This window comes from Hydra viridissima, unplaced genomic scaffold, assembly GCF_058129835.1.
Source record: "Hydra viridissima isolate aposymbiotic clone 2 unplaced genomic scaffold, HvirCarnegie_v1 scaffold_2, whole genome shotgun sequence".
In the NCBI taxonomy this organism is placed as follows: Eukaryota; Metazoa; Cnidaria; class Hydrozoa; order Anthoathecata; family Hydridae; genus Hydra; species Hydra viridissima.
The window spans coordinates 5,097,458-5,114,570 of NW_028324301.1; the positions used below are offsets into that span (position 1 = coordinate 5,097,458).

General features: G+C 32.9%; 3 protein-coding genes across 5 annotated transcripts; 1 reads left to right on the top strand and 2 right to left on the bottom strand.

The window, feature by feature from the left end:
- Positions 1-4,312: 4,312 nt before the first annotated feature.
- On the top strand, positions 4,313-8,933 carry LOC145186575 (uncharacterized). Its single transcript, XM_090079463.1, has 5 exons — positions 4,313-5,160; positions 5,286-5,407; positions 6,289-6,403; positions 6,924-7,054; positions 7,160-8,933. The coding sequence occupies exons 1-5, from the start codon at positions 4,661-4,663 to the stop codon at positions 8,758-8,760; spliced, it is 2,469 nt and encodes an 822-aa protein (XP_089935589.1). The 5' UTR covers positions 4,313-4,660; the 3' UTR covers positions 8,761-8,933.
- A 233-nt stretch (positions 8,934-9,166) lies between these two features.
- Positions 9,167-10,412, bottom strand: LOC145182648 (acyl-coenzyme A thioesterase THEM4-like). 3 transcript variants are annotated; one of them, XM_090079465.1, is made up of 4 exons: positions 10,247-10,412; positions 9,735-10,081; positions 9,582-9,628; positions 9,167-9,362 (listed from the first exon to the last, which is right to left on the bottom strand). In XM_090079465.1, the coding sequence occupies exons 1-4, from the start codon at positions 10,286-10,288 to the stop codon at positions 9,319-9,321; spliced, it is 480 nt and encodes a 159-aa protein (XP_089935591.1). In that variant the 5' UTR covers positions 10,289-10,412; the 3' UTR covers positions 9,167-9,318. The 3 variants fall into 3 exon arrangements, with proteins under 3 accessions (XP_089935591.1, XP_079913994.2, XP_089935590.1); XM_080057868.2 differs by having other exon boundaries at positions 9,521-9,628; XM_090079464.1 differs by lacking the exon at positions 9,582-9,628.
- A 3,986-nt stretch (positions 10,413-14,398) lies between these two features.
- Positions 14,399-17,064, bottom strand: LOC145189961 (tubulin alpha-1B chain-like). Its single transcript, XM_080066701.2, has 6 exons — positions 16,931-17,064; positions 15,926-16,294; positions 15,480-15,840; positions 14,974-15,330; positions 14,763-14,889; positions 14,399-14,646 (listed from the first exon to the last, which is right to left on the bottom strand). The coding sequence occupies exons 1-6, from the start codon at positions 16,931-16,933 to the stop codon at positions 14,514-14,516; spliced, it is 1,350 nt and encodes a 449-aa protein (XP_079922827.2). The 5' UTR covers positions 16,934-17,064; the 3' UTR covers positions 14,399-14,513.
- Positions 17,065-17,113: the final 49 nt, after the last annotated feature.

Below are 17,113 nucleotides of genomic sequence, written 5' to 3' on the forward strand. Positions count from 1 at the left end.
AGCCATTCAAAGCGTCGGGTTCAAAGTGGGTTTAAACAAAAAGGTCATTGGGATGTTCAAAGACGAAACCGGAGGAAAACAGATTGAAGAGTTTGTCGGTCTCAGGTCAAAACTTTACTCCTACAAAATACATCAAGAAAAACAAGAGAAAAAATGCAAAAAATGCAAGGGGGTCAAAACATATGTCGTCGAAAAATACATCACCCACGACGACTACAAAAGATGCCTCGAAACCAAAAAAGAAAAAATAAACAAAATGAATGTCATCCGTTCCCATTTGCATGACGTTTACACGGAGGAAATCAACAAAACCTCTCTCAGCTCCGACGATGACAAAAGAATCATTTTGGATGATGGGGTTCACACGTTGGCTTATGGGCATTACAAAAAAAGACCAAAGCAAGAGTCAGAGCAAGAGCAAGAGCAAGAGTCAGAGGCAAAAAGGGCAATTGCAGAGTGCAGAAAGATAATCGCAGAGAACAAAGAAATCTCAAATAGGTCAAAAATGTTGATCGCAGAGAACAGAAAGATAATCGAGGAGACAAAAAGGTAAGTGACAAAAAATGAGGAGACAAAAAGGTAAGTGACAAAAAATGAGGAGACAAAAAGGTAAGTGACAAAAAATGAGGAGACAAAAAGGTAAGTGACAAAAAATGAGGAGACAAAAAGGTAAGTGACAAAAAATGAGGAGACAAAAAGGTAAGTGACAAAAATGGGGAAGCAAATTAAAATTAAAAAAATGAACAAAAAAAAATGAGAAGCAAGAAAATAAATGTGCAAAAAATTTTGACCAATTTTCAATTGGAGCATGGAGTTAATTTACCGAACGATGCTTTGTCCACTTTTCAGTTAATGGAAGCAGCAAAAAAACTGAAAATAAAAAACTTTCGAGGGGTTTTTGTCAGAGACACATTGCCAAAAAAACCGAGAAAAAATGAATGCGGGATTATCAACACTGGGGATTCAAGCACCGGAGGGTTTCATTGGGTGTGTTGGTTCAAAGACGGAGACGAAAAGTTCAGCTTTGACTCTTACGCTCAATCCCCTCTCGTTGAATTGGTTCAATATCTGAAAAGCCCTGTCTATTACACCAGCAACAGGGTTCAATTTGGAAACACGTCTTGTTGCGGTCACTTATGTCTTTACGTCTTGAAAAAATGTGAAGAGGGAAACAAATTTCAAGACGTTGTCAACACCCTTTGGTGATCACGAAGGATCTGAAAAAATTTTCACCCGTTAAAAAAATGATTGACAAATTCAACAGAAACGAGTTCAGCGTTTATTTAGACAATCTCACATCAGACTCATCAAGCAACGTTTATATCAAAACGGATGGATCCAGCACCATTACTGCAGACATTGATTTCAACTCTCAAAAAATCATCAACCTGGCAGAACCAACCAACTCTCACGACGCCGCCACAAAAAATTACGTCGACACGCATGCGTCAGGTGGAGGAACAGTTATTGGAATTGCAGACTTGGATTTGAATTTCCACAAGGCGATCAATTTGAACGAACCGACAGCTCTTCATGACGCAGCGACAAAAAATTACGTCGACGTCAGCTCGAGCATGAATGTGAAAGTGGACGGATCGAGCACCATCACTGGAGCCTTGGATTTAAACAACCACAAGTTGCTCAACGTCTCTGATCCAACCACTTCTCACGACGCGGCAACAAAAGGGTACGTCGACACCAAAGTGGCTTATTCCAATATTTTGTACACAGACGTCAACATGACTCAACACAAATTGACCAATATGGCAGAACTCGTTTCCGCTTCGGATTCAGCCACAAAAAATTACGTGGACACGCACGCCGGTGGAACATCAGTGGGAACAGCGGACTTGGATTTGAATTCTCACAAATTGATCAATGTGCTCGACCCGTCAAGCGCGCAAGACGGAGCGACAAAAAGCTACGTCGACTTGTTGCTTCAAAAATCGAGTTTGACCAGTGTCGTTCCAAGCTCGAGTTTCACCAGTTTAGGTTTCAAGTCTCAGACCGTTGCAGCATTAACCACTTCTCCTGTGTTTGCGTTTTCTGGAAAATCTGGAGTGCTGAGAAGATTGTGGCTGGCTTTATACAGCACCTCTGGCACAAATATTCCCGGACAAGTTTTCATTCGAATCTTTACTGACGGAGAAATCAATGTTGGGAATTATGCAGAAACCACTGAAGGAATCGGCGTGGACGCAACTGGTCTCGCCACCGATTTGCTTTTTTCACCTTTGGGAGGAGCTTTTTACGCCAATTCTTTGCAAGGATGCAACATGTTTAACACCACTTCCTTGGGAGGATATTTCACGTTGGACATGCCTTTCAGAAACAACGTCTCCATTCAACTGGTCAACAAAAATGCCACAGCCATCACGTATTGGATTCAGCCGTTCATCTCCACTCTCGCTTCCATTCCTGCTTCCATCCCTCTTTTCAAGCTGTACTGCAAGTCGTTCCGATATTTGAACACCACTTATGGAAGCGAATACGTTTTGATGAACACCAACGGAAAAGGAAATGGCGTCTCGTTGAAATACATCAGGGTGCACATCATCGGCTCTTCTGGAAACTGGTGGGAATCCAGAGTCAGAATGTACGACGGAAATCTGCCTCCCGGAAACGGAACCGTTCTCACTCCTTGGACTCCATACAACACCAACAATTACACTACTTTTCCCGGTTACGACGGTGACAGCACATGCTTCTTTTCATCCTCTGGACTGGAAGATTTTTACTTGTCGTCATGGAACGGGTCAAATTTGACTTCATTCAACAACAAATCGACGGGACTGCTGTATCAATCCACTGCTTCCATCGGCTCCACCACCACCATCTCCTTTTACAGAAATTTCGGAGAAGCCGATTCCATGCCCAGTGTCGCAGCCGGAAGAAGGCTCGTCGTCACTCTCAACTCTGGCGACGCACAAGTCGGTCAATCCGGAAGCTTCTACCTTCTTCTCGGACAAGTCTTTTATTACGCTTAATTTTTCGCGAACGATTTCAACACCTTTACACCCATTAATTTTTTTCATGGATCCTTTTCTCATGAAAAAACACACACCAAAAACATTTTCACACCCCCCCTCAAAAAAAATCAAAACGGGAACCAAAACATTTTTTCATACCCCTCAATCACCAAAAAAATCAAAACGGGCATCGAAACATTTTCATACCCCTCAATCAACAAAAAAATCAAAACGGGCATCGAAAATGGTTTTGTCCCAGAACTCTCCTTTTCTAGTAGTCTGATGTTTTCCAGCTTTTAAAAAACGTTTTCGAAGTACACTTCAGTAACTTATATTTTTCTTTCGGATTTCATCAATTCTAAAAACATACAAAAAATACAATTTAAAGTCACATAAAATAAAGTACTAAGAGATGATAAACTTAATTTCAAGTTATTTCAACTTGCTAATAACATACAGTGGCATATTTTTTACATTTTTTTTTTTTTGAGACCCAGTTTGTAAAAAGAAGTTATGGAATTCATTAAATTTGCAAAATAAAAAATTAAAAAAAAAAAAATTATAAAGTTGATACTTAAATTGTGATTGTCCAATATTTCGGAGCGCAATTTAATATTCTTTGTATATCTTTAAACTATTTTCAATAATTTAATTACTCATAGGTACTTAAATTTCAAAGTCCCCCATTTTCAGCATTAAGTGTACATTAGGTATACTTAGGACGGACTTTTAAACTTTTTTGCTTACAAGAAAATATGCCTTTTATTACGCTTTGATTGAAGGCAGGAAGAGACCAATATTTTCATAATAAATAGTTTATCAAATTTTATACGTCACGATCGTTCTCTAATTATTTTTAAGGTGATATTACAAAGTTATTAGCCAGATCTTCCTCAACGGATGATCTGGCTAACAACATGATGCATATTGGGAAAATTTTTGAATCGCCTTTTTTAACTTATGAGTAATAATTTATTGTAGCAAAATTTGTTCGAAAAAAAAAGGACTTGTATTATTAGGTAAGGGCTTAGTTCCCAAAAATGAAGTGGCTTCTGAATAAGGACTTATATAACAAAACAATTTGCATAATTTTTGGCATTTTATCAATTTTTCTTGAAAAGTATTGATTGTTGATCAAAAATTGAAAAGGGCGCATTAAATTTGTTAAAATTCATCAGGGATAACTAATCCCCTCTGCCCCCTCCTTAGCCCCGACGTCCCTAACTATTCATGCAACTTAAAAAACTTGGTTAATTCGTATTGGTAGTTACTTCTTGATGTTTATTCGAGTTGTTTGCATAAGGAAAACTTTTACTTACAGAGTTTTATTTTTTATTTGAAGCGTAAATTTTATGGCGCACAGTCTGATATTCACATAAACTGCATTTATATTTTTATAAAATCGATGAATGTATCTGCTAAAGGGTTTTTAAATGTTAGGTAATTTGATTAAACTTTTTTATAAATAACAGGCATTTATAATCGCTTAATGCATTAACATTTCCTTACTCATTGTAAATGCTTAATGCGTGATGAAAAACGTTTATTAGTTTAGCCTTGTTAAAAAAATGTTGCTACTTTACTTGATAATGTTTTTCAGTTGAATTAAACTTGCTGCAATATTTTTTATTTGTATCATGCGTTTGTTGAACTTAGCTTGTTTAATTTAAGCGAGATAATACGTAATAAAAATGGGTAACAACCTCGGATTTACCTGTCCAAACTGTAAAACAGAAACTTTTAACCCTTTGAAACAATCGATTGAAGAAATAACCAATCATGTTAAAAATTGCTATAAAATAAAATGTCCTCACTGCTCGCAAACAGCTACTGGTTTTTGCACAGGGAAAGAATTGGTTGAACACATTCAGCATAATCATGACACTAGAAATCTATGTTGTCCAGTTTGTAATATTTCTACGAACAATGAAAAACGTCTCATCGAACATTTTTTAGAAATTCATCACACGAGTAAAAAATTGTCGTGTCCAATTTGTAATAAAAATACAACAGACGAAAATGATTTCGTCAAACATTTAGAATCAAAGCATTCTAAGTTGTATACGAAACGCGACTGCGAGGAAACAGTTTTAGACGTGGAACTTTCTAATAGATTACCGAAAGAAGGGGATAAAGTAATTGCAATGTGTGGAAAAACGAAATGGGAATATTTTAACGCAAGAGTAAAACGGTAAAATAATTTTATAACTTAATGTGTAAAAAATGATATTCTGCATTTAAATTCCTAAAACTAAGTTCCCCCGTTTTTCTTTCCAGGTTCAATATAAATTCACTGAAGTATTTTTTTCTTTCCAGGTTCAATAAAGATTCATTGAAGTATGAAATAGAATGGGAAGATGGTGGACTTAATTTCAAAACACTTGATTACTTTAACATAGCAAAAGATCGAGCTCCAACTGAAAAGGAGATTGGCATAGGTTTGAAATTTTATTTAATAACTTAGGGTGGAAATTGAAAGTGCCGACCGATATACAAAAATCAAGTTTCTTATTGGATTGTTAATTTTATTGGTAGACTCATTAATACTTCTATTTAACCCTTAAATGCATGATTTTTTTAAAAACATCAGAAAAATTCATACATGTATTTTGATGTCTATTCGTTTAAAAAATAAATTTGAAAATGATATTTCAATTTTGATATCTTATTTTATCTTACTTTATTTAATTTTGATATTTTGATATTTTAAACTTATCTTAAAAACGTTTTATATGTGTTAAATAAATGTTGCATTTCTGCAACACTATGCATTTAAGGGTTAAGCTTACAATATGTATTTTTAAATAATTCAAAAGTTTGTTCATCAAATAATATTTTTGGGAAATTAAAAGGTAATTAGGGTGTTGAATTGTCATTGACGGAAACCCGGTAAATTCTGCCTCAAATTCACAAGACAAATAAATTTTCTTGCACTTTAATTGAATTGAATTGCGCACTTGCATGATTAATTTTTCTGATCATTTGAATAAACTAAAGTAAATTTTGATTTTCTAACAATTGTAGATTCAGAGAGATTCGGAATCATCTAAGGTAAATCAAGCGTTTTTCTGTTTTGTGCATGATGCAACACTCCTTTGAAAGCTGAACAGCCCATGAACAATTTATAGGTTTGCTTTTATCTATCTAAAAAGCACCATTGCACAAACTATTATTCTATCATTAAGTTGAGGATCTGAAATTCCGTCCAATGATAAAGCCAACAAGATCTTTTCAATCATGCTTTTAGATAAAAAAAGAAAAAGTTAGTGAAGATCAATCTTAATCTTAACCTAGGTAAAAATTTTTTGTATCTATTTAGGTAGCGTAGTTTTATTCTCACAAGGAGGGTATGAAGCTACTGAGAGTGATGAAGGTAAAAGATGGCACGAAGGAGTGATTACAAATATTTATACAAATCCTGATGGTGGCAAATGGTAAAAAACTTTTTGTTTACAAACTCAGAAACTTAAATCTTTTTTGTCTGCAATAGTTTAATCGAAGTAAAAAATGTAAATTATTTTGGGTGAATTATTACAGATTTACTGCTTAATAATTGCTGTCTGTAATGATTTCATTAAAATCTACGTTGATTAAGATGTTTTCAATTTACGGAAAGGTTTTCATGGCTTACTGTACCAGGCTTGTAAATTTTACCAGGTTGTAAATTGTACCAGGTTGTAAATTAAAAATCATTTTCAATTCAGGTGTCAAACAATTTTTAAAGCATCTTTTCTGAGAACCCCGCTCTAATCTGTTTTCAATAACTTCATTTGCACCAGTTTTAGTGGTTTATTTTTTACATCTTTTAATTTTAAATTTCTTTCTTTGGATAATTTTTAATTTACAACCTTTTTTTGCTTAAAAAACTTTGCATTATCTTTTGATGAGTACTTGAGAGAATTTTGCTTTAACAGAATTCTCCAAAGTCTTAAGCAAAATTTTCATAAAACTTAGTTACGATGGTTGCCATACAAAAACAACTGAAGATGGAAAATGCATCACTTATCCTGGCTACTCGCAATTTTTTATTGGATTATCTAGAGAAGAGTTTCGCATTCGACCGAACGTGTTTGAAGTTACCATGGGTAACCATTTAGTTTTTTAGTAGCTGATATAAAATAAACTTTCAATAAGCAATTTTATAATAAGTAATTTTGGCTTTTAAATAAACTTAATCTGTGTGGGTTTAGAAAATTCTCAAATTTTTGAAAACGAAGATCAATCATCTGATATCTTTTTTTCGTATCATGTTTTGGACAGTTTTATTGCATATAAAAATGGTGATTTAAAAGATTTGATCATTCCTGAGTCCTACCTTAAAAATTACGTAAATATGTGCGATCCTTATGAAATTGAGTCTTTTTTAAGAAAAAAAGGATACAATATTGCTAATGAAATCAGAAAAAGCAAAGAAGACTTTAAAAACATTTCTGCTTCAATTCGAAAAGCAAAGGTGTTTATCGCGTGCATAAGTGACGCTTATGTTCTTGATGAAAGTTGTGTAATGGAGTTTCAGTTTGCAAAAACCACTTTGCATAAGCCTGTAATTCCACTGGTTGTAGGAGATGGTTCGTTTGCATGGATAATGAGTGCGGTGGGAATGATTATTGCTGGAGAATTGTTTATCCATTTTAAGGATAAGGCAATCCAAAACGAGAAATGTAACGAATTGTTATTAACTCTAAAAAAATTGCTCAAAACGGAAACTGATGTGACTCAAGAAAAGAACTACGAACCTGCCGATGTCTTTCTTTCATATTGCTGGAAAAATTCCTTTAAAGCCGAAGAACTCAAACAGGTTGACCAGGCAAACGGAAGTAAGTTTGCTGATCCTCGTTTGCTCAAAGATATGATAACAAATTTAGGCTATAAGGTATGGCTGGATATCGAACAGCTGTCATCCGCAAATGCAGATTCGGGTCTTTTTGGTCAAATCACAGAGGGCATAAAAGCGGCCAAAGTAGTCATTCCTTGCATAAGCGATGATTATTCGAAAAGTGCGAATTGCAGAATGGAACTTCAGTTTGCATTGAAATCTCTGAACAAACCTATCATTCCAGTTGTTGTTGGTAAAGGCAGTGATTGGAGACAATCGGTTGTGGGTGCTTTGATGAGTACATACCATGATCAGCCCATTAATTTACAAGATGTTTACGATCATAAAAAACTAAACAAAGCTTTTAAAAAAGTTAAGTCTGCTCTCGATTCAAAGATTTCAAAAAGCTCACCATATGATATGTTAAAAAGGTTTTCCCCCAGCTCACTAAAAAATGGACTATATAACACTTTTTGTAAGAAAAAAAATCTTTCAAGAACCCCGAAAGTCGGTGACCGTGTTATTTGCCATCATGTTAAGTGGGCATACTATACAGCTAAAGTTGTCAGCTACAACAATATAACCATGAAATACAAAGTAGACTGGGACGATAATAGTTTAACACAAAAAGAAGTCATGTTTGATGAAATAGCTGTAGACGTAGCGCCTGAAATTAATGATGTTGGCGTAGGTTCTTCTATTATTTTCCCTCAAGGATCTTATACTAAAGGCAACAATAACGAAGAAAAAAGGTATCATGAAGGTGAAATAACATCTGTCAACATCATACAAAAAGATCTTGTATTTTTAAATGGACATCATTGTAAAAATGAAGATGACGGTAAGTGGATTAAGTATGATGGGTACAGCTATCATTTTACTGATATTCCTTTGTCGAGTATTCGACTACCTCCAACTGCATTAGAGACAATTTTTTCGGGGGCAATAAATTTGATAAGTTCTTCGGTGGGATGACACATGAGATGAAGCAAACATTTACAAGAATCAAAACACCACATCTACTTTATGATTTTTGTGTTCCTTTGTTGGCAAATATTTAGAAAACAAGTTTTTGTATTTTAAATTTCAAGAGAGCATAGTTTTTTAGTAAAAATGTCATTATAAAATAGAATATTTAGGTTAAATTTTTCTCTGGAATATTTTTCTCTAAAAAAATATACAAATAAAATAACAAATAATACCAAATGTAAGGCTCTAAAGAAAATATTCCTCCAATGTAAACAATACTTTAACAAGTGTTGTTGGTGACTCTTAGATTGAGTATTTCTTTACCAAAGAAAAATAAATACAACCATTTTTAGTCAAACCATTTAAACATTTGGATAACCTTTTTTACTACAAATAAAAATGACGTTTGAAGTTTGTAAGTTGAAAAGCTACCACACATTATTTAGTTAAAGTTTTTACTACGTTTTACAATTATAAAAAGTGCAGTGGCCTCACTATAAATAATTTTCTCTTCTGGGCAAGTTAATTTTGATTTTACGAAAACCTTTCGTCCGTCCACTTTTTCTAATTCGCTACTGTAAAGCGTCGTTTGGCCAATTCGCAGACGACTGAAATAGCCACAAAATATGATACTACAATACTAATAATAATAGCAATAACTCAAAAAAAAATTTGATTAATTAGTTTATAATAATATTAATACAAAAAATAACGAAGGGATTAACGTTCATGCAAAATATTCTTTTACTTTCATTAAGCAACTTACGCTTTAAAATCAATTGTGAGATTAGCAGTAACACATGGTCCTTGCAAATTAGCAACTATACCTGTAATCTCGTCGTGATGCGTTGACATTGCTCCGCCGTGCACATGGCTTAAAATTTAACCAACAAGACACCTTTAACATCTTTGTCTTAAGATTTTTTTTAACGTGATTAATGTAACCATTATAAACAAAATTGTGACGAATTTAAACTTACTCGGTCCAACCCTCAGAGTATGGTCCGTACGTAATCACTGCCTTGGCTTTATTTTCTAGTATCGAATAGAAGAAAGCTCCGTGGTAAATATTGCTGTTTGAAAAAACCCCATAATGCCTGTTCTCTCCTTTTGGTATAGCAAGTTGATACTTTAGCCATTTATGTTTGTAAACTAGGTTTTCTAATTTTTTGTAACAAGTAATTGTTTCGTTTGACCATGAAGATGTCGGCACACCAATATTTTCCTGATTTTTAATTGCAGTAGTGAACGCTCTCTTCTGAACTGTAGCCTTTGTGCATAAGTATTCTATTTTTGGCCTCTGAGTTGTTTTATATTGTTTAAACAACTGAATTAAAAAAAAAAAATTCAAAGACGCTTCTTTGTCAGACCTTTTGAATTAACAAAATTTTGCTTAGCATTAACTAAAAATAGAACAATAAAAGTAAATTGTTAAACCGATATTTTTTAAATTTATAATAAATCAGATTTTAAATGAAAGTCACTATCATACCAAAGTCGGTCTAGTGAGAAGTTTAATGACACCTAGAAACATCGTTAAAAGTGTGACTTTCTACAAAAAAGTAGTTCTTTTTTTTTTTTACGTGTAATTTGATAAACTTCTTTTAAACAAATGAATCATTAAAAAGTAGCTTCCTTTTCCAGCTGAATTTTATTAATCTTTAGAGCTTTATTTGATAAATTTGACGTCAGTTAAGAGTTATTCCATTTAAAATCATCAAAAAATCAAACTTTTTTGTCATCCTTACGTTTCTGAATTGGTTCATTCTTATCTCATTTCCAATCCATAATAAGTAAAAAAGCATATAACTTTGGCATTTAGCACCGATCACTTGCCATGTCTCTTTAGCCAATAGAAAGTTTTCGCTGGTCCAAGCCGATGCATGAATCTATCATAAAAGCATAAAATTTTTGCATCCATCTTTTCAAATGTTTAATGAAATCTCTCTATTATTTTTTGGTTTTTGGAATAACCGATCAATTTGGTAGAATAATCAACCAAATACTTTAGTAATTGTTTCACTGCTTGTTTTTTTATAACTTACTGTTTTTAAACTGATGGGAATAAAATGATGATACAGCAAAAACTGTTTTACCACCTAAATATTTTTCTAATTGTGCTCGAGTTTTGGCCGTTTTCCTCTTTTGAAAATAACTCAAAACATGTTCCGCTTACCTTAGCTTTTTTTAAAGCAGAACATTAAATTAACATGGATGTCAATTTATTTTATGCTAAAATTAACATGTTAATTTATGTTAAAATTAAAACGGTGTTAATTTAATGTACTCCTCTCGTAAAGCTTAGATAAATGGAATATGTACAACATATCTAACTTATATTTAAAAAACATCAGCGGTTGGTTACAAATAAAAAATAATTACACTTAAAATAATATCTTCATAATTTTGTTTACTTTTTGTTATTTAGCTATTGTTTCTGTTTCTTTTCTTTTTTCAATTCCAAAGGGGGGGGGGGGGGGGGGGAGTTGCTCCCTTCTCATGTCCATTTAATATACTATATATTTATATTCTCATATAACATATTTAGCGACTGGTTTAGGACTGCATAAACCAAAATACTATAAACAATACAAAAAGTTGACTTTTTATTTAAAAAAATGTTTTTTAGGATATTTCTATGCTTTTCGTTATGAAACTTGTTTTAAAAATGCCGAGAGAGAAGAATTTCTCCATCTTATCTTTCTTACAGTATGAACTAGATTACTAATACTAAATTTAAAAATTTGAAACGAAAATTGAATGATTCAGATCAAAAATTTAAAAAAAACATTTTATCCTCTTCGAACTGAATAAATGTATGCCAGGTTGTAACCTCCGGCACACAAACATGAATGCAAACTTTTAAAAAGTTTTTGGTTCCTTTTATCAAACTTTTTAAACAACTTTGGCTACTTGTCACTCTTTCAATCATAAATGCTGTCAATTTTCCATTCAAATTTTCGCAAAGACAAAAAAACACAGTTTTGCTGAAATCTTCATGATTTTTTACCTGAAATCTTCATGATTTTTGCTGAAAATTTCATGATTTTTTAGTCAGGCATTTTTTGAATGTTGCGATGTGAAATACAAAATGAAAGTTAATTATTTTCAACACATTTGTAAACATAATTTTTTTATTGATTACTTAATTTTAGAATTGTATAATTTAAATTTAAAATTAAGAAATGAATAAATAAATAGAGCGACAGAAAGAAGAATTAAATGTTATGATCATGTAATAATACATTTTTGATTTAAAACGAATTTTGAATAGTTAAAAATAATTATTAAACTTCAAGCGGTTGATATTTTTAGATGGTTTTTGACTCATACTTGGTGCTAAAAAAACACAAAACTATAATCAAACTCTTATTTTATTTGGTATTCCTTTCTCGAGAAAGTTAAAAGATTATGAAGCATTTTATTGTTACTCTTCATTTATATTCAACCATCTTTAGGTTTTTCCATAAACAATAAGCAAGATATTTTTAGAGATAAAACATTCGAGTTACGGTTTTCAAATTCTTATACTTTTCGTTCAACTTTGAAAGCCATCAGTTTGAAGATTTTTCTTAAATTAAACGTTGAAATCCATTGAACTTCGAAAAAAAATTTAACGATTATGAAAGCCGTAAAAAGTTATAACTTTAATTTTTAATCGACTTTGAAATCCGTTAAACTTCGAAAAAAAAAGTAAAATTAAACGAATATGAAAGCCTATGTAAATAAATGCAACGGTCTTAGCATATCTTAAGTATATTCTATGTTTCTGTAATGTCACTGTAGTGTATGCTTCAACTTTTTTTTCATTTAGAAATTAGAAGGGCAGAGATTACTAGCATATACCGAACTATAGTTTGGTATATGCTAGTAATCTAGATAGCTATAGTTATCACTTTAAGTCCATGTCTTTGAACCTGAACAGAGGAAGCTTCTCATTGATTTGAATTTTATCCAAATCTGAGGGCTTAGAGTAGGAGTCTAAGAGACTAAGAAGGGAAGAGTAAAATAGTACACTAGCACAGCCATTTTTGAATTTATACGACTCTTTACGATTTTGAAAACTGCGAAAATATACTTTATTCAAAGTAAAACGATTTTGAAAACCGTTTAACTAAATTTTAAACAACTTTTAAAGATCTTGAAACACGTTCACACACAACTTTTTGCGACGTCGAAGCTTCGTCTTCGACTTCGAAACATGTCGACCTCGATTGTTTTATTTTTAAGATATTTACAGAACGTTTATCATGAAGAGGAAATTTTTGCAAAAGTAAGACGCATTTCCAGAGCATGAAACGAAAACAAAAGGGAATTGCCAATCAACTCTCTCATTTCTTCTGATTATTGGGATGCTAAATTTATTAAATTTAAAGCGTATATCTCAAGAATGTGGCCGAACATTTGAGAGATAACATTTATGAGGTGATTCATGATTAGTTGTGTAGAACAGGTAAAATCATTCATGTTAATGTAAATATTAAAAACTACTGTATTCTAATGTATACGTTTTATCATTGCCCGAGAACATTACATCATTTTTAAACATTACATCATAGGAATGCGGGATGCGTCTATTAGAAGACATGACCAGAGAGAATTCACACACCGCACCAAGATCCTGAGTATGAGGTCAATTTTAATTAAATTTGAGTTAACTTTCAGATAAGTGGCATCATCCAATTCATTGTTTGGCTTACTCCGATTGTTACAGCTGAAAATCCTTAAAGGAGGTTTTTTTAACAAGTAGATCATTTCTTACTTTCCTTCCGAACTTCAACATAATACATCTCCTGCCCAACCGGGTGTTAACATTAGTATAAAAAGCAATACATTAACCACTTTGCTTCGTTATAGTGAAATTTTTTTCCAATTTCCAGAAAAATATTAAAAATATTGTTTGGGGGATCATCAGACTCAGTCAAAACGATGTTATGTCAAAATGATGGTACCATTAGTGTGAATTCATCTTTTTCGATACCAAATTATGGACTGTGATATGGTAGATTAATTTATGAAATACAAATACATTGGTGACTCACAATGCTGTTATCATGAATTTAATAACAGACTTTCGACTTGAGGAAAAAGATCATCTCTTGAAAGACAAATGGCTGTGAAAAAGGTGAGAGAAGAAATCATTTTTTGTTTTTGTTTAATATCATTTTTAAATTTCTGAATCTCAACACGTTTTATGTTAGAATCAGAAAGATTCTAACATAAAACTTGTTGAGATTCAGAAATTTAAAAATGATATTAAACAAAATGAAGTTACAAAAACAAAAAAGTAGTTAAATTAAAAACGGCTGTGAGTAAATTTAGTGTTTTGTAGTTGGAAAGAGAATCACGTTGACACATAATGACGAGGTTTAACTTATACTGAATGCAACAGATACTGAGCAGCGCTCTTCTCTTAAACTCAAATCTTCGAGGGCAATTTTTTTAGTGTTTCACTTTTTCTTCAATATAATTCACAATTTTAACCCCGAAAAATCGTCAACATGGTGTTTTAAGTTCAAATGAAATGAATTTAAATTGAAAGTAGGATCAAAAATTTAATAACATAAAAAAGTTACTCTTAAAATTAAGATTACGAAGAAAACAGTAATTTGATTGAATAAAAAAAGTTATTTTAAAAACCAAATTTTGATAAACGCGCAAATTTTTTGGATTGAAAACACTATAGCTACAAACTTAATGCTGAATAAAAGCACGAGGTGTGACGTAATCTGCTTAAGTGAAGGTGCATTTAAATTATATTAATATTGATTTTCTTCTTCAGCCTTATCTTCAGGTGCGTCGGCACCAACTTCAGCATAGTCCCGTTCCAACCCTGCCAAATCTTCCCTTGCCTCACTGAACTCTCCTTCTTCCATTCCTTCGCCGACGTACCTATAAATAATAATTATAAATCATTTTTCTTTTTATCCCGCAACAAACAAGAACTTCTAATTTGAAAACACTGTGTAAGTATAGGTAGTGGCAGATTTATCAAATTGCATACATACCAATGCACAAACGCTCTTTTCCTGAACATCAAATCAAATTTTCTGTCCAGGTTTTTCCATAACTCAGCCATGGCTGTAGTGTTACTCAACATACATAAGGCACGTTTCACACTGGCAATTTCGCTATCTAAAATAAAAGGAAAGTTTATTGAAGAATCGTTAAGAGAGTGAGCTAATTGTATTCAAATTTTGGGATTATCTCGTGACCTACCTTTGGGGATTACAAGCGTTTGACTGTTTATTCCGACTTTGAATCCCGTGGGACACCAGTCTACAAAATGTATATTCTGCATTTGCTTGATTTTTGAAATTGCGTCGTTAACGTTTCGCGGTCTAACATCCCCACGATAAAGCATGCAGCATGACATGTATTTGCCGCCACCGGGGTTGCACTTAACCATTTTATTGCCAGGCTCAAAAACGCTTTTGGTAATTTCATAAGTGTCCATACTTTGGTGGTTTGCTTTTTCGCGAGATATGATTGGAGCGAAACTGGCCAGCGGGAAATGAATACGTGGATAAGGCACTAAGTTTGTTTGAAATTCATTCAAATCAACATTAAGTTCGCCTAAAAACAATAAAAAGAATCTTTACAATTAAATGCTAAATATGATTAAAGAAATTAACCTTATCACTAATGTTATAGATTACTTTTTAAACAATTATTTGCATATGTATATTTATTTAGCAGCACATGAGACAAAAACTGCGGTTTACCCTCAAATCTTAAGGATGCAGTGATAGATGACACCACTTGACTGATAAGTCGGTTAAGATTTACATACGTTGGACGTTCAACATCTAAATTTTTTCTACATATATCATAAATCGCTTCGTTGTCAAACAGAAAAGCGACATCCGAATGATCAAAAGTGAAGTGAGTGGTGAGAACGGAATTATATGGTTCAACCACGGCAGTAGATACTTGCGGCGCAGGATAGATGGAAAACTGCAATTTGCTTTTTTTCCCAAATTGCACAGAAAGTGCTTCCATGAGACGAGCAGTAAATCCCGATCCAGTCCCTCCACCGTAAGAGTGATATACAAGAAAACCTTGCAAACCATCGCACGCTTCAGTCTATAGTTGGAAAAAATCTCTTTAATTTGCTCTTTAAAAAGCAACACTTAAAATAGCGTTTAATTGAACAAAAGTACAGGTCTACCTGTTTTACAACGTAGCTTAATACTTTATCCAAAAGTTTCTTGCCAACGGTATAATGCCCCCTAGCAAAATTGTTCGCTGCATCCTCACTTCCAGATATAAGTTGATCAGGATGAAATAAATTTCTGAAAGATTTTGTTCTAATTTCATCAATTACACAAGGCTCCAGATCGGCGAAAACCGCACGGGGAACTTTTCTTCCACTTTCCATTTCTGTAAAGAAAGAAGAGGAAGAATCTCCAGGTTCTGATTTATGTTCGACATCTGGAGTACCGTCAGGGTTAATGCCGTGCTCAAGACAATACAACTCCCAACACGCATTGCCAATCTGACAACCAGCTTGCCCAAGGTGTATGGAGATGCATTCACGCTAAACAAAACATCTCTTTTCTTTAGAAATAAATTTATTGGAATTTTATACGAAAAATATACGGCGAAACCAGCTAAATATTGAGTCAAACAAAACGTCACAAAGTACCAAAATTTTAATTATTTATGATGACTTTCAATTATGAATGCGTCATTTAAATAGACGCTTTATATGCGGCTGGCTAAATGCATAATAAAAGCAACACAGAAGGGTTCGTAGATCTTTCTACTAATTTCTTACCAAAAAAAGTATAGTTTTTTTGCATTTTCTAAATTAAAGATAATTACAACGCATTTCAAATTTCATAACTCCCAGCCTAACTAATACTGCCGGAGAACTATTCAGAAATTTGACTGTTTATAAATGACCTATTTATTATTAGTTAAAGCTAGCTTATTTCAAAATATTCTTTTTCATAGATCAAGATTTTTTGTGCTTGTTTTCAGAGTAGAATATGCAAAAAAAAAAAAAAACCCGGCCCAAATTAATTATAGAAGTAGGGAGAAAATCATTAAAACTTTTTCATTACTTTTCGTTTTTAAAACATCCCATTCCTCAATAAATTCGGCGTAAGTTTTCTAAAAAATTTTTAATCTCTTTATAAGCTACCACAAAAATTATTTCGAAAAAACTTACCATATTGCCAGTGAGACTTATTCAAACCAAGCTCTTGAAGATAGAAATTCACTGTTTAAAGAAGTGTGTTTCTTATATGACGCTTCCCATGAATCAATGCGTTTGATAGAATGAGTTGAATCAAACTCATGCACGATGAATAAAAAATGTAACGCAACACAAGCATCATGGCCGGTTCATTAC

Excerpts from the sequence above, each read along its gene's own strand:
- LOC145186575 (XM_090079463.1), top strand. The coding sequence starts at position 4,661 with ATGGGTAACAACCTCGGATTTACCTGTCCAAACTGTAAAACAGAAACT. Across the intron at positions 5,161-5,285 it reads TTTAACGCAAGAGTAAAACG|GTTCAATAAAGATTCATTGA; the intron begins GTAAAATAATTT and ends TTTTCTTTCCAG. Across the intron at positions 6,404-6,923 it reads AATCCTGATGGTGGCAAATG|TTACGATGGTTGCCATACAA; the intron begins GTAAAAAACTTT and ends CATAAAACTTAG.
- LOC145182648 (XM_080057868.2), bottom strand. The coding sequence starts at position 10,288 with ATGTTTCTAGGTGTCATTAAACTTCTCACTAGACCGACTTTG. Across the intron at positions 9,629-9,734 it reads TACTCTGAGGGTTGGACCGA|CCATGTGCACGGCGGAGCAA; the intron begins GTAAGTTTAAAT and ends TTAAATTTTAAG. Across the intron at positions 9,363-9,520 it reads CTCACAATTGATTTTAAAGC|TCGTCTGCGAATTGGCCAAA; the intron begins GTAAGTTGCTTA and ends TGGCTATTTCAG.
- LOC145189961 (XM_080066701.2), bottom strand. Across the intron at positions 15,841-15,925 it reads TAAGCTACGTTGTAAAACAG|ACTGAAGCGTGCGATGGTTT; the intron begins GTAGACCTGTAC and ends TTCCAACTATAG. Across the intron at positions 15,331-15,479 it reads TGCATCCTTAAGATTTGAGG|GCGAACTTAATGTTGATTTG; the intron begins GTAAACCGCAGT and ends TATTGTTTTTAG.